At 41.2% G+C, this 14,901-nt stretch overlaps 1 protein-coding gene across 1 annotated transcript in view; it reads right to left on the bottom strand.

The window, feature by feature from the left end:
- slc39a12 (solute carrier family 39 member 12) overlaps positions 1-14,901 on the bottom strand; it is a 74,959-nt gene that overhangs the window by 24,760 nt on the left and 35,298 nt on the right. The window contains exons 8-10 of the mRNA XM_033015280.1: positions 9,439-9,591; positions 1,824-1,925; positions 39-114 (exon numbers count right to left, since the gene is read on the bottom strand). Coding sequence (XP_032871171.1) covers positions 39-114; positions 1,824-1,925; positions 9,439-9,591 — 331 coding nt within the window. The remainder of the gene's footprint in view (positions 1-38; positions 115-1,823; positions 1,926-9,438; positions 9,592-14,901) is intronic.

Below are 14,901 nucleotides of genomic sequence, written 5' to 3'. Positions count from 1 at the left end.
TTTGTGTGTCCTGCAATCATTGAAAATGATGTACTTACTTGTGTCATTTTCAGAATTACTGCCTATTGCATTGTCGGTAGGGTTTTCAACGTTTTCTGAATCTTCTGGATTTCGCTGTTTTCGAAATGGGATAAAGTTAAAAATATATAACCAAGACCAGCTTGACAATCCTTTTAATGTATTCCCTGCTAAACATTCACAATCAATGTTATGGTGTTAGTTTGGATTAAATGATTGAATGACATTATTATTCAGAGTGAAATGAGATAAATTTAAACATACCAAATGTAATTTTAATGGGGACACAAGAAAGTGCAGTTCTTGGGCAAAACAGAAGGTGCCAGGTTAACTCAGCGGGTCAGCCAGCACCCATGGAGAGAATGGATAAGCGACGTTTCGGATCGAGACCCTTCTTCAGACTGACTTTCCTGCTGAGTTACGCCAACACTTTGTGTTTTGTAATATTAATGAAACTATTTTTACATTAAAAAAAACAATTTTATAAATATTCAGAAATAAAGGTGTGTCATATCAAAGTTTAAAAAACTGGACGTAAACCTAACCATACCTTGAATAAATCAAGTGGGATTTGTAATGCCCCTGTCCCACTTAGGAAACCTGAACGGAAACCTCTGGAGACTTTGCGCCTCACCCAAGGTTTCCGTGCGGTTCCCGGAGGTTTCTGTCAGTCTCCCTACCTGCTTTCACTACCTGCAACCTCCGGCAACCACCTGCAAGCTCCGGGAACCGCACGGTAACCTTGGGTGGGGCGCAAAGTCTCCAGAGGTTTCCGTTCAGGTTTCCTAAGTGGGACAGGGGAGTTTTGAACCTTTGATTAAGTTAACAAATAAAATCTCAAATATACCTTTAGCAGAATATTTTAAAAGATGGGTATAAGACTTAAGTTTTGCAAATTTAATTGGGATCTGATTGTAAATATAGAGTTGGTTTAACAGCAGTTGTGAAATTCTGCAGTGAAGCAAACGATAGGTGCCTCTGTCAACACTTGCTGTCGGTCAGGGGGAGAGGGACCTCATTACTGGTGGTTGACCCATGAAAGCCCTTGGTCAACTTCTCAGTAATTTTCCTCTTTCTATTTCCCCTTGCTGCAATCATCACCCTTCTACGACCCTAATCTTTCCAACTACCATCAGGTGCTGGAAACTCAAGGCAACTCAGTACAGCACAGTAGCGCAGCGGTAGTTTCTGCCTGACAGCGCCAGAGACCTGGGTTTGATCTTGAATACATGTGCTGTCTGTACGGAGTTTGTACATTCTCCCTGTGACTGCAGGGTATCCTCCGGGTACTATGGTGTTCCGGTTTCCTCCCACATTCCAAAGATGCTCAGGTTTGTAGGTTAATTGGCTTCTGTAAATTGTCCCTTGCGTGTAAGATAGAATTAAAGTACGGGTGATCGTGGTCAACGCAGCTTCGATGGGCTGAAGGGCCTGTTTCCACGCTGTATCTTTAAAAAAACTCCTTACCCAAAGATTGCTCCATTGGCCAGTTGCCAGGCCATTATTTTATTTTAAATACTCACTGAGCGCATGACCTTAAAAATAAATTGTCATTTGTACCACAGAACTGAGCTCAGTAAAAGTGTAGGTCGGAACATGCTTGTTTTGCCGTATCTTTCTCTTTCTGGTTAGTAAAATTTACTTTGTTGGAAAATCAGGAGCACTGTAAATTAGGTCAAAGACAGTTTATATCCATTCTCACACTCTGTTGATGGATACTAGTAAAATGTATTTTAACATGTTTTCTGGCTTTATCTTACTGCCTGATCAAACTTAAGATAAGCTTCATCCATGTAGCATCTTACCAGTTGCAGAGTAGAAATAGATTTGCCTCGCTCTGATTGACTGTTCAGATTGGACTCCATTGGAACATCATGTGAATGTGCTAAATGTCCTTTTCCAAATGCCTACGTTGGGAGAAGGAAAGTATTGTTAAATTCCACCAGTATTTCACTAAAGGCTAAATATTTGTGCATTTTCTTTAACTCGTTGATTGACAAGAATCACAGATTGATGTTGCCTCTGCTGCTTACCCCGTAGGGGCTCAGATGTGAAGTGGTTTTGAAATTAAAATCAGAACAGCCCAGAGTCTTCACTTGCCATTGATTCCAGAGCCCAGTTTTGAGACTTGGCTTCTGGCAGTAGGACCACCAGCTGACACTAACTGGAACAGCTTGCATAAGTACAAATGAGAGCAAATGGTATTAGTGCTGCCATTGTCTTAACCTGCCTTGCAACTGTTAAAAGTGTAGGAAGGAACATCAAATGCTGGATTATACCAAAGCTAGACACAAAATTCTGGAGTAACCTGGGGGGTCAGGCAGCATCTCCGGAGAAAAAGAATAGGCGATGTTTCGGGTGGGAACACTTCTTCAGGCTGCAACAGTTAAATCCTACTGTGACTGAGGAATAATTAGTGATGCAAATGAAAATATCTTCAATGTTCTGCTTTTTCATCTATTAATGAAGACATAGATGATATATATTCATCAGCTCCTGTCACTTATAGCTGGAAGGGCTTTTTGGAAAGCTTCTTCACAGCTGTCTAGTCAAAGAGTCATAGGTTTGTACAGCATGGAATCAGGTCCCGTCAGCCAAACGTGCCCACACTGAACAACATGTCCTATCTACACTGTCAGGTTCACTGTCTGAGCACATCTGAGACATTATGCAGATACTGCTATACATTCTGTAATTTTACAGCATGGTTCTACTGTAAGCAGTTGCCCTGAGTGATTCTTCCTCCCCTGTTGGTTGGAATTGCAGGCTCTCGACAGGTGGTCACTACAGTGAGATTTCCAACTGGAACCACAGGTGCACGCTGACAAAAGTCAGACTGCATTAGAAGGGGTTAGACAAGACACAATAAACAATAGGTGCAGGAGTAGGCCATTCCGCACTTCGAGCCAGCACCGCCATTCACTGTGATCATGGCTGATCATCCACAATCAGTACCCCGTTCCTGCCTTCTCCCCATATCCCTTGACTCTGCTATCTTTAAGAGCCCCATCTAACTCTCTCTTAAAAGCATCCAGAGAATTGGCCTCCTCTGCCTTCTGAGGCAGAGAATTCCACAGATTTGCAACTCTCTGTGTGATAGGTTTTTTCTTAACTATGTTCCACATGGCCTACCCCTTATTTTTAAACTGTGGCCACTGGATCTGGACTCCCCCAACATTGGGAACGTGTTTCCTGCCTCTGGCGTGTCCAATCCCTTAGTAATCTTATATGTTTCAATAAGATATCCTCTCATCCTTCTAAATTCCAGTGTATACAAGCCTAGTCACTCTATTCTTTCAACTTATGACAGTCCCGCCATCCCGGGAATTAACCTGTGCTGCACTCCTTCAATAGCAAGAATGTCCTTCCTCAAATTTGGAGACAATACTCCACACAAACAGCATACAATACTCCAGGTGTGGTCTCACTAGGGCTCTGTACAACTGCAAAAGGACCTGTTTGCTCCTATACTCAACTCCTCTTGTTATGAAGGCCAACATGCCATTAGCTTTCTTCACTGCCTGCTAGTGCCTGCATGCTTACTTTCAATGATAAACAAGGACACTCAGATCTCGTTGTACTTCCCCTTTTCCTAACTTGACACCATTCAGATAATAATCTGCCTTCCTGTTCTTGCCACCAAAGTGGATATCCTCACATTTATCCACATTAAACTGCATCTGCCATGCATCTGCCCACTCACCCAACCTGTCCAAGTCACACTGCATTCTCATAACATCCTTCTCAATGTTCACACTGCCACCCAGCTTTGTGTCATCTGCAAATTTGCTGATGTTACTTTTAATCCCTTCATCTAAATCATTAATGCATATGGTAAATAGCTGCGGTCCCAGCACCGAGCCTTGCGGCACCCTCTGCCTGCCATTCTAAAAGGGTCCTGTTAATCCCCATTCTTTGTTTCCTGTCTGCCAACCAATTTTCTCTCCATGTAGGTACCCTACCCCCAATACCGTGCTGTAAATTTGCCCACTAATCTCCTATATGGGACCTTATCAAAGGTTTTCGAAAGTCCAGGTACACTACATCCACTGGCTCTCCCTAGTCCATTTTTTCCTACCCATGCACAGGAGAGGCACTGCAATGTGTCTGTTCCCCCAATCTCTAACAGTTAGTCTTTGGGAAGGACTTTAAGCAACCATATCAACTGGGATCTTCAGTGAAAATTGGCATTGAGTTACTTTAAAATTGATCAGCAGTTGTATCTCGACAGCACGGTTGCGCAGCAGTGGAGTTGCTGCCTTAGAGCGCCAGAGTCCCGGGTTTGATCCTGACTACAGGTGCTTGTCTTATGGAGTTTGTACGTTCTCCCTGTGACCTGCATGGGTTTTCTCCGGGAACTCCGGTATCCTCCCACACTCCAAAGACGTCCAGGTTTGTAGGCTACTTGGCGTGGTATTATTGTAAATTGTCCCTAGTGTGTCGGATATCGTTAGTGTGCGGGGATTGCTAGTCGGCGCAGACATGGTGGCCTGAAGGGCCTGTTTCTGCGCTGTATCTCTAAAAACTAAAAAAATCTCCCTTAGAATAAATGAAAATGAAAATCGACACATACAATGCATATCCAATTGAACACTTAAATGTTTTTCTCTTTTTTCTCCCAATTCTGACGAGGTGTCTTTGTTGCCATTGATGCTGCCTGAATTGCTGAGTATTTCTGCTGTTATTACCCTTAAAGTAAGTTACATTCACACAGAATGACTGTTTGCTTGGTTTGATGAAGGCAGACATAAATGTGCATAAAAAAATGGATTGCTCACATTTCCAGTCTTGGAAAAATGTGCTAATGTAAAAACTGAAGTTGACCAAAAAAAAAAATCATGATTCCAAGATATCCGTGCTTTGAGAAAACATTTACAAGCATTTGGAGATTTTGCGCGGGCTGTTGTTTGTTAGGCAGGCAACAGCAACAACAATCCGATTATTATTATTATTATTATTATTATTATTATTATTATTATTATTATTATTATTATTATTATTATTATTATTATTATTATTATTATTAAACTTTATTTCAGACTCAAGGTCCAGACAAGAGACGGCATTACATAAAATACGTTGCATATAAAAACACCATAAAATACATAAAATCTTAGTATATCACTTATAAAGGCATCATAAATTATATACAAAAAAAAACACAATACATGATTTAAAATCCAGAATAAAAGAATGATCAATGTCCTACAATTAGACAGCGATACCAGTGTCTCCACAAATGGGATTCGTAGCGTGTAGTGCTAAACCTTATGTTTGACAAGGACATAATAATTACATTTTTAGATTCATTTATCCTGTAAATGAATTTATACATATGATTTCTTAGGATAGCTTCTAAAGTACTGACTCCAGCAACCACAAACATGTTACTAGCACTGCACCATCTAGGTTTCCTTAGCAGTGTTCTCATGGCATCATTATAGGCCACCTTTACTCTCTGCAAACTTGTCTTTCCGTAGTTTGACCACAGGTGTGCAATGTGCAGTGGTGTGCAATATGCTCTAAACAGAGACATCTTCACCACATCTGTGCATGCATCAAACTTACGCAAGAGACTATTTGCCTGTACATTCAGCATACGTCGTTGCCTATAAATATCCTCATCATCTATCATTTGTTCTGTAATAAAATGCCCAAGATATTTTACCTCATTACAGACACTAAGTTTATTGTCAGACAATTTAAAATCAGGAAATTTTAGACATTTATCCTCTTTGGTTCTACAGATCATAACAGCACTCTTCCAAGCATTATATTTAATATCATGTTCCACACCATACACAGAACATATAGTAAGGAGCTGCTGGAGACCAGCGTTAGATGGACTAAAGACCACAAGATCATCTGCATACATAATATGGTTCACTAAAATATTACCAATCATGCACCCAGTATTACAGGCTTTCGATTAGTTGGACAGATCATCAATATAAAGATTAAAAAGGACTGGGGACAAAATCCCCCCTTGTCTAACACCATTGCTAATCCCAAATGGGGCTGAGACCCTATTGCGCCATTTTACTTGCATAGTCTGGTGGGCATACCTGTAAGCCAGAATTCTCACAATGTATTTAGGCACCCCTCTTTGACTCATTTTAACAAACTGCTTTCTATGATTAACACGGTCAAAGGCTTTGGAAGCATCAATAAAGCACATAAGAAATTATTTGTTTTTATATTTGTTTACAATCTCCTTTAGGGCATATATGCACAAGTCAGTGCCATGTTTAGCTTTAAAACCAAACTGGTTATCTGTGGAGTTAACAAACTCATTTACTCTATCCAGAATTCTTTCTAGGACTTTTGACAATATGCTGGCTAAAGCTATGGGCCTGTTATTATTTAGGCTGCCTACTTTACCAGCTTTGTCCTTAATGATCGGCACTAGCAGAACAGACAACATTGAGTCTGGTAACAAGCCATGAGTCATAAAGCCAGTAAAACAAATAGCAAGGAGAGGAGCTATCCTCATACTCGCATACTTGAGATGTTCGGCAGAAATATGATCCAAGCCACTTGCTTTGTTGTTGGACAGCAAGGGCATTATTTCAAGGGCTTTATTTTACTAACTGATCAAACATAGGATAAGCTTAATCCATGTAGCATCTTACCAGATGCAGCGTAGAAATAGGTTTGACTCTCTGTGATTGACTGTTCGTGTAGATTCATGGGAAGTAAGTCTAACTACCCTATGTATGCCTCTTATTATTTTCTGAACCTCTAGAAAGTCATCCCTCAGCCTCCTTCACTCCAAGGAAAATATATGCAGCCTGATCAATCTGCCTCCATGCCTAATGTTCTCCAGTCAAGGCACCATCATGATTAATTTCCTTGGCACTCTATCCAGTGCAATCATATCCTGCTTCTACCATGGTGACAAGAACTGCACACAATATTCTGCACACAAACTGCACACAATATTCCAAGTGTGGTCTACTAATATTTTGTAATGTTTCGAAATACCCTCCCACATATTATATTCTCTGTGCTGACCTATAATGACATATGTCTTCACCACCAGTCTATCCACTTCTGGGGAACAATGGGGAACAATGGATTGATTCATTCATGTCTAATTAGGTCTATTACAAGGTCTAATTGATACCTTATTGTCACGTCCTTGGTACAGTGAAATTCTTTGTTTTGCATACGATACACAAGTATGCAAAGAGTCTACAAGAATTTGTATACGGCACCTACAAAGTTACAAAAATAACTTTCATCAATAGTTCTCAGTGACTTTCAATTTACTATATATGTAAATATATAGTTACTGTATATACCTATATATTCACAATATATTTTTCAAAGAGCGTAGTGGTTGATGGTAGATAAGGTTGGAGGTTCCTGACGAGTAGGCTTCAGCTGGGACCTCTGGTGTTTGTGATATATAAATGACTTAGACATAAATATATATCGGTTGGTGAGCAGGTTTGCTGACAACACCAAATTTGGAGGAGTTGCAGACGGTGAGGAATACTGCCAGAGGATACAGCGGGATAGAGACCAGCTGCAGAAATGGGCGGAGAAATGGCAGATGGAGTTTAATCTGAGCAGGTCTGAGGTGTTGCACTTTGGGAGGTTGAATGTAAGGAGAGAGAGAAATGGCAAGACCTTTAATAACATTGATGTGCAGGGGGATCTTGGAGTCCACATTTATAGCTCACTAAAGGTGACACCACAAGTAAACCACAAGTGCTCCTTAGAGAAGGAGTATGGTATGTTTGCCTTCATTGCTAGGGTGGGGTGGAAGATTGCAACTTTCACGTGGTCCGCCCTGTTTCGACTAATGCAATCAACTCGACGTGCACAAATAGAACAAGTTGTCCAACAACTTTAGGTTGTGCATGCCACACGAATGAAGAAGAAGAAGATTGCTAGGGTCATTGAATATAAGTCAGTAAGTTATGATTCAGCTTTATAGGACTGGTTCGGCTGGATTTGGAGGTTGCACAAACATTGTCGGCCAATGGCCCGTTCCTGTACTGTACTGTTCTATGTTCTATATACTCTGAATGGACTTCCCAAAGAGCATCACCTCATACTTTCTGTGATTATCTTCCACCTGCCAATGCTCTGGTTATCTCTCCATCTGATTCTGCGCTATCTTTCAGCAATATTCCTCGTTACATCGCTACTGACTTTTATGTCGTCTGCAAATTTACTCATCATTCTTCCTACATTCTTATTCAAGTTGCTAATTTGGATCACTGACAGCACTGTTCATCACAGGTCACAAATTTCCATTGAAAAACCTTCTTTCCACCTCAACACTCCGCCTCCTATCGCCAATCACCAAATTTGGATCCAATTCCAGACACAAACTGCAGGAGTAATGCAGCGGGACAGGCAGCATCTCTGGAGAGAAGTAGTGGGTGATGTTTTGGGTCGAGACCCTTCTTCAGACGGTCCAATTCTCCAGTTCTCCTTTGATTGCAAATCTCTTTAATGTTCTGGAATAGGCTATCATGTGCAGCTTTCTCAAAGTCTAATATATAGACAACAGATACACAAGAGAATGCAGACACTGGAATCCAGAACGAAAACCAAAACTGGGAGAAACTCAGTGGATGAAGCTGCATCTGTGGAGGCAAAGAGATGGTCAACGATCCCTTTGCTTCCATTGATGCTATGTGACCCCTTGTTCTGGGGAAGTCCAGAACAAGGGGTCACAGTTTAAGGATAAGGGGGAAATCTTTTAGGACCGAGATGAGAAAACCATTTTTCACACAGAGAGTGGTGAATCTCTGGAATTCTCTGACACAGAAGGTAGTTGAGGCCAGTTCATTGGCTATATTTAAGAGGGAGTTAGATGTGGCCCTTGTGGCTAAGGGGATCAGGGGGTATAGAATACTCTCTAGAATTTAGGAGATTGAGAGGGGATCTTATAGAAACTTACAAAATTCTTAAGGGGTTGGACAGGCTAGATGCAGGAGATTGCTCCCGATGTTGGGGAAGTCCAGGACAAGGGGTCACAGTTTAAGGATAAGGGGGAAATCTTTTAGGACCGAGATGAGAAAACCATTTTTCACACAGAGAGTGGTGAATCTCTGGAATTCTCTGCCACAGAAGGTAGTTGAGGCCAGTTTATTGGCTATATTTAAGAGGGAGTTAGTTGTGGCCCTTGTGGCTAAGGGGATCAGGGGGTATGGAGAGAAGGCAGCACCTATTTTCTGTTTCTATTTTTCTATGTTGACTTGCTGAGTTCCTCCAGCAGTTTTTTTTTGTTGCTCCTTATGGATAACATCTATCACCATGCTTTCATCTATCTTTTGAGTTACCTAGTTGCTCAGAGGAATGCCCAGATTCCGCATAAATATTGAGTGAGCATTTCTTTCAATAACAATCTCAAATCATGCTGAATTATTTATTTCAGTAAGTGTTCCTTTTTGATCTTACCTGCCCTCTAACGGTTAAGATGAGTGAAAAAAGCTTTTCAATTAGGAAAAATACATATATTCCTCCGAGTACAGTAAACATTTTCCAAATATATCCTTTGTTTTCATGAGAATGGCCGGTGGCTTCTTGCTCATGTGTGTGTAGACCGAGGACCTAAGTTAAGAGAGATAAGCAAAAACGAGATTTTAGTTTAGTTTAGGGATACACCATGGAACAAGGCCGTTTGGCTCACCAAGTCCGCGCTGACCTTGGATCGCCAGTTCACACTATGTTCTCTCTATGTTATTCACTCCCGAAACACAAGGGGCAATTTACGGAAGCCAAGACTACAAACCTGCATGTTTTTGGAATGTGGGAGGAAACTGAAGCACCCAGGGAAAACGCACGCAGTCACAGTGAGAACAGACAATGAACAGGAGTAGGCCATTCGGCCCTTCGAGCCAGCACCGCCATTCAATGTGATCATGGCTGATCATCCACAATCAGTACCCCGTTCCTGCCTTCACCCCATATCCCCTGACTCTGCTATCTTTAAGAGTCCTATCAAGCTCTCTCTTGAAAGTATCCAGACAACCGGCTTCCACCAGCCTCTGAGCCAGAGAATTCCATGGACTCCCAACTCTCTGTGTGAAAAAGTGTTTCCTCATCTCCGATCTTAATGCCTTACCCCTTATTCTTAAACTGTGGCCCCTGGTACTGGACTCCCCCAACATCGGGAACATGTTTCCTGCCTCTAGTGTGTCCAAACCCTTAATAATCTTATATGTTTCAATAAGAACCCTCTCATCCTTCTAAATTCCAGAGTATATAAGCCCAGCTGCTCCATTCTCTCAGCATATGACAGTCCCGCCATCCTGGGAATTAACCGTGTGAACCTACGCTGCACTCCCTCAATAGCAAGAATGCTCTTCCTCAAATTAGGGGACCAAAACTGCTCACAATACTTCAGGTGTGGTCTGACTAGGGCTCTGTACAACTGCAGAAGGACCTGTTTGGTCCTATACCCAACTCCTCTTGTCATGAAGGCCAACATGCCATTCGCTTTCTTCACTGCCTGCTGTACCTGCATGCTAACTTTCATTGACTGATGAACAAGGCCCCCAGATCCCGTTGTACTTCCCCTTTTCCCATCTTGACACCATTTAGATAATAATCTGCCTTCCTGTTTTTGCTACCAAATTGGGTAACCTCACATTTATCCACATTAAACTGCATCTGCCATGCATCTGCCCACTCCCCCAACCTGTCCAAGTCACCCTGCATTCTCATAGCATCCTCTTCACAGTTCACACTGCCACCCAGCTTTCTGTCATCTGCAAATTTGCTAAAGTTGCTAAAGTTGAATCCCTTCATCCAAATCATTGATGTATATTGTAAATAGCTGTGGTCCCAGCAACGAGCCTTGCGGTACCCCACTAGTCACTGCCTGCCCTTCTGAAAGGGACCCGTTAATCCCTAATCTTTGTTTGCTGTCTGTCAACCAATTTTCTATCCATGTCAGCACTCTACCCCCAATACCATGTGCCCTAATTTTGCCCATTAATCTCCTATGTGCGACATTTTTTCAGAAATGCTATCTGAAAGTCCAGGCACACTACATCCACTGGCTCTCCTTGTCCATTTTCCTCGTTATATCCTCAAAAAAATTCCAGAAGATTAGTCAAGCTTGATTTCCCCTTCATAAATCCATACTGACTTGGACCGATCCAGTTACTGCTATCCAAATGTGCCACTATTTCATCTTTTATAATTGAATCCAGCATCTTCCCCACCAGCGATGTCAGGCTAACTGGTCTATAATTCCCTGTTTTCTCTCTCCCGCCTTTCTTAAAAAGTGGGATAACATTAGCTACCCTGCAATCCACATGAACTGATCCTGAGTCTATAGAACATTGGAAAATTATCACCAATGCATCCACGATTTCTAGAGCCACTTCCTTAAGTTCCCTGGGATGCAGACCATCAGGCCCTGGGGATTTATCAGCCTTCAGTCCCATCAGTCTATCCAACACCATTTCCTGTCTAATGTGAATTTCCTTCAGTTCCTCTGTCATCCCAGATCCTCTGGCCACTAGTACATCAGGAAGATTGTTTGTGTCCTCCTTAGTGAAGACAGATCCAAAGTACCTGTTCAACTCAATTGCCATTTCCTTGTTCCCCATAATGAAATCACCTTTTTCAGTTTTCAAGGGTCCAACTTTGGTCTTAACTATTTTTTTCCTCTTCACATACCTAAAGATGTTTTTACTATCCTGCTTTATATTCTTGGCTAGCTTACCTTCATACCTCATCTTTTCTCCCTGTATTGTCTTTTTAGTTATCTTCTGTTGCTCTTTAAACATTACCCAATCCTCTTGTTTCCCGCTCATCTTTGCTATGTTGTACTTCTTCTCTTTTACTTTTATACTTTCCTAGGTCTCTGGTGCTTTGTGGCAGCAGCTCTCCTGCTGTGCCACTGTGTGATCCTGAATTACTATTATTATGCTTAATTATTTATGTCACTTTTTGAATTTAATCTCCATTGGAAATGCTAGGGAATATTAATAAATCATTTTCATCTACAATATTTGGTATTGCCTTATCAATCCAAATATGTAGTTGAAGATTATTCTATTCAGCTTATGATCTCCGTTTTGAGAAAGAATAAGCCCAAAGCAAATCTAAAACTGGTCCCTAGCCGTTTCCAATGGAGGGACTTTCCTGGCTGTTTGCTGACATATTCATTTAGGCAAATGAGTTCAAGTAGGTCATGGAAAGAAGCTGGTGGGATGAGTTATGGATCCTTCGTGTCCTAGTTGAGCTCAGACCACTCTGCCTCGCCTATCATTGTGCAGCCATCAATACTAATCCCATTTACTAGCACTTGGTCCTTGGCTTTGATCATCCATATTTTGCTGCAAATATTTCTCAAATGTTGTGAGAGTCTCTGCACTTTCAGGCAGGATGTTCCAAACCCCAAGCAGCCTCTGAATGAAAAAAAAATCCTTCCTTACATCCCTTCTAAAACGTTTACACCTTACATAAACCAATGTCCTCGTGTTATAGAAAAAAATGATAATGGAAAAAAAAGTGCTGATCTCTATCCAATTTATGCCCATCATGATTTGGTACATCCTCATCAAATCTCCCATAACCTTTTCCAAGTCTATCCAGTCTCTCCTCATAACTGGGACAATCCATCCCAGGCAAGATTCCAATAAATCTCCAGAGAGTGTGGGAGTTGATATTGGGGGATGGGGTTGGGAGTAATGGTGACAAGACATTACAGCTGTGTGAGGGAGTGAGTGAGTGAGTGAGTGAGTGAGTGAGTGAGTGAGTGAGTGAGTGAGTGAGTGAGTGAGTGAGTGAGTGAGTGAGCAATCATGAGGATACATGACAACAATAAATTTTACAAAATTCACTCAGGCTTCTCATTGCACCACAAAGGTTTACTAGAATGTTGCCTGGGTTTCAGCAACTAAGTTACAGAGAAAGGTTGAACAAGATAGGTCTTTATTCTTTGGAGCGCAGAAGGTTAAGGGGGGACTTGATAGAGGTCTTTAAAATGATGAGAGGGATAGACAGAGTTGACGTGGATAAGCTTTTTCCATTGAGAGTGGGGAAGATTCAAACAAGAGGACATGATTTGAGAATTAAGGGACAAAAGTTTAGGGGTAACATGAGGGGGAACTTCTTTACTCAGAGAATGGTAGCTGTGTGGAATGAGCTTCCAGTGGAAGTGGTGGAGGCAGGTTCAATTTTATCATTTAAAAATAAATTGGATAGGTATATGGACAGGAAAGGAATGGAGGATGATGGTCTGAGTGCAGGTAGATGGGACTAGGTGAGAGTAAGTGTTCGGCACGGACTAGAAGGGGCGAGATGGCCTGTTTCCGTGCTGAAATTGTTATATGGTTATCATTCGAAAGGTCTTCATTGATATTGGTCTTGGTTTATTGTCCAAATGCATTGGAAGCATTTTAAGACATCCTGAGGCTGTGAATAACATTTATGCGACCTCAGATTTTTCCTTTTTTCCCCTTCAATTAACAAGGCAATTAATACAACATGAATGCAAGGCACCTTTTGACATAGTCAAGAGTGTTTAATTGTTATATGTACTGAAACAGAGCAATGAAATTCTGACATGCAGCAGCACAACAGGTTTAAAAACACAATAATCAATAACTCAATAGATAACATAACAATCAAAAAAAATGTTCAATAAATAAAACACCTAATATAGTGCAAAATAAAACAAAGCCCCGTTAGGTTTACGTTTAGGTTTATTACTGTCACATGTACCCTCTTCAGACTGACCTCCCTGCTGAGTTACTCCAGCACTTTGTGTTCTGTAATTTTAATGAAACTATTTTTACATTAAAAACGAATAAACTAAACTAAACTAAGAAGCAGAAACAGAAAGTCATTTCAAAAAGCCATGGTCATGTACCTGCATAAATCTATAGTCTTTAATACCAATTCACTCTCTGCCTTTATGTGCAATATGTGTAATGAGTGCCATTTTTCCAACACACTGATTTTCCAAATGGGAACCAATTTTCCCAGCATGTGCTGTCATCTGAGATTGCTGGTTACAGTGAAATGCCCGCAGGAAATCTGTTGTGAATTTGAACTAAAGTGAAATTATTTTCTACCCGAAGGCTTATCAGATATTTTTTTTTCTTTAAACCATCTTTGACCTTGATAATTCATGCTGCCTTGGAAAAGCAGTCAATGTAATTAGGGATCATTTGCATCCCCTGTCATTCTCGTTTCTCCCCTTTCACATTGGACATAAGATATCATATCATATCATCATATCATATCATCATCATATAACTATTGAAAGTCTGATCTTGGATGTGTGTGTGTGTGTGTGTGTGTGTGTGTGTGTGTGTGTGTGTGTGTGTGTGTGTGTGTGTGTGTGTGTGTGTGCGCGTGCGTGTGCGTGTGTGTGTGTGTGTGTGTGATCACATCTTTGCGTAAAATCTACGCGGTAACGATAACATTTTTACATACTCCGGGAGACATTTTTCCCGTCAAGTCCAAAATTTACTTATCTGAAAATGTCATGCTTTATTTCTCGACTTATTACTGAAAATGTTTTTAAAATACTTTGAATTTAAAATGGATTTTACTGTTAAAATCAATCCTCACTTTGCACAACACACTTCAATAAAAAGTTGCAGGACAGGAACACTCTGAACTTTTCAGCTCAATGCCATCTCACAGTAAGTGCACCCAACATTTGCAACAATGTTGCCATCATAGCTCCTGGCAGGACAGTAAGGGGAGGGTCAATTGGTATTGCAATTTGGGAGGTGCAATTGGGATTATCTTTTTAACTCCAGTGCTGGGGGAGGCTCACAAGCTATGATCTTGGCTGAGGAGTGCTCGAATCTTACCTTTGGCAAAGGGTTGAGTTGGAGGACCACGCCTCCTGTGGGGGCTACAGGTAGGATACGGGTGTGTTGGCGGATT

Source organism: Amblyraja radiata, chromosome 2, assembly GCF_010909765.2.
Source record: "Amblyraja radiata isolate CabotCenter1 chromosome 2, sAmbRad1.1.pri, whole genome shotgun sequence".
In the NCBI taxonomy this organism is placed as follows: domain Eukaryota; kingdom Metazoa; phylum Chordata; class Chondrichthyes; order Rajiformes; family Rajidae; genus Amblyraja; species Amblyraja radiata.
This window is presented reverse-complemented; position numbering and strand designations above follow the sequence as displayed.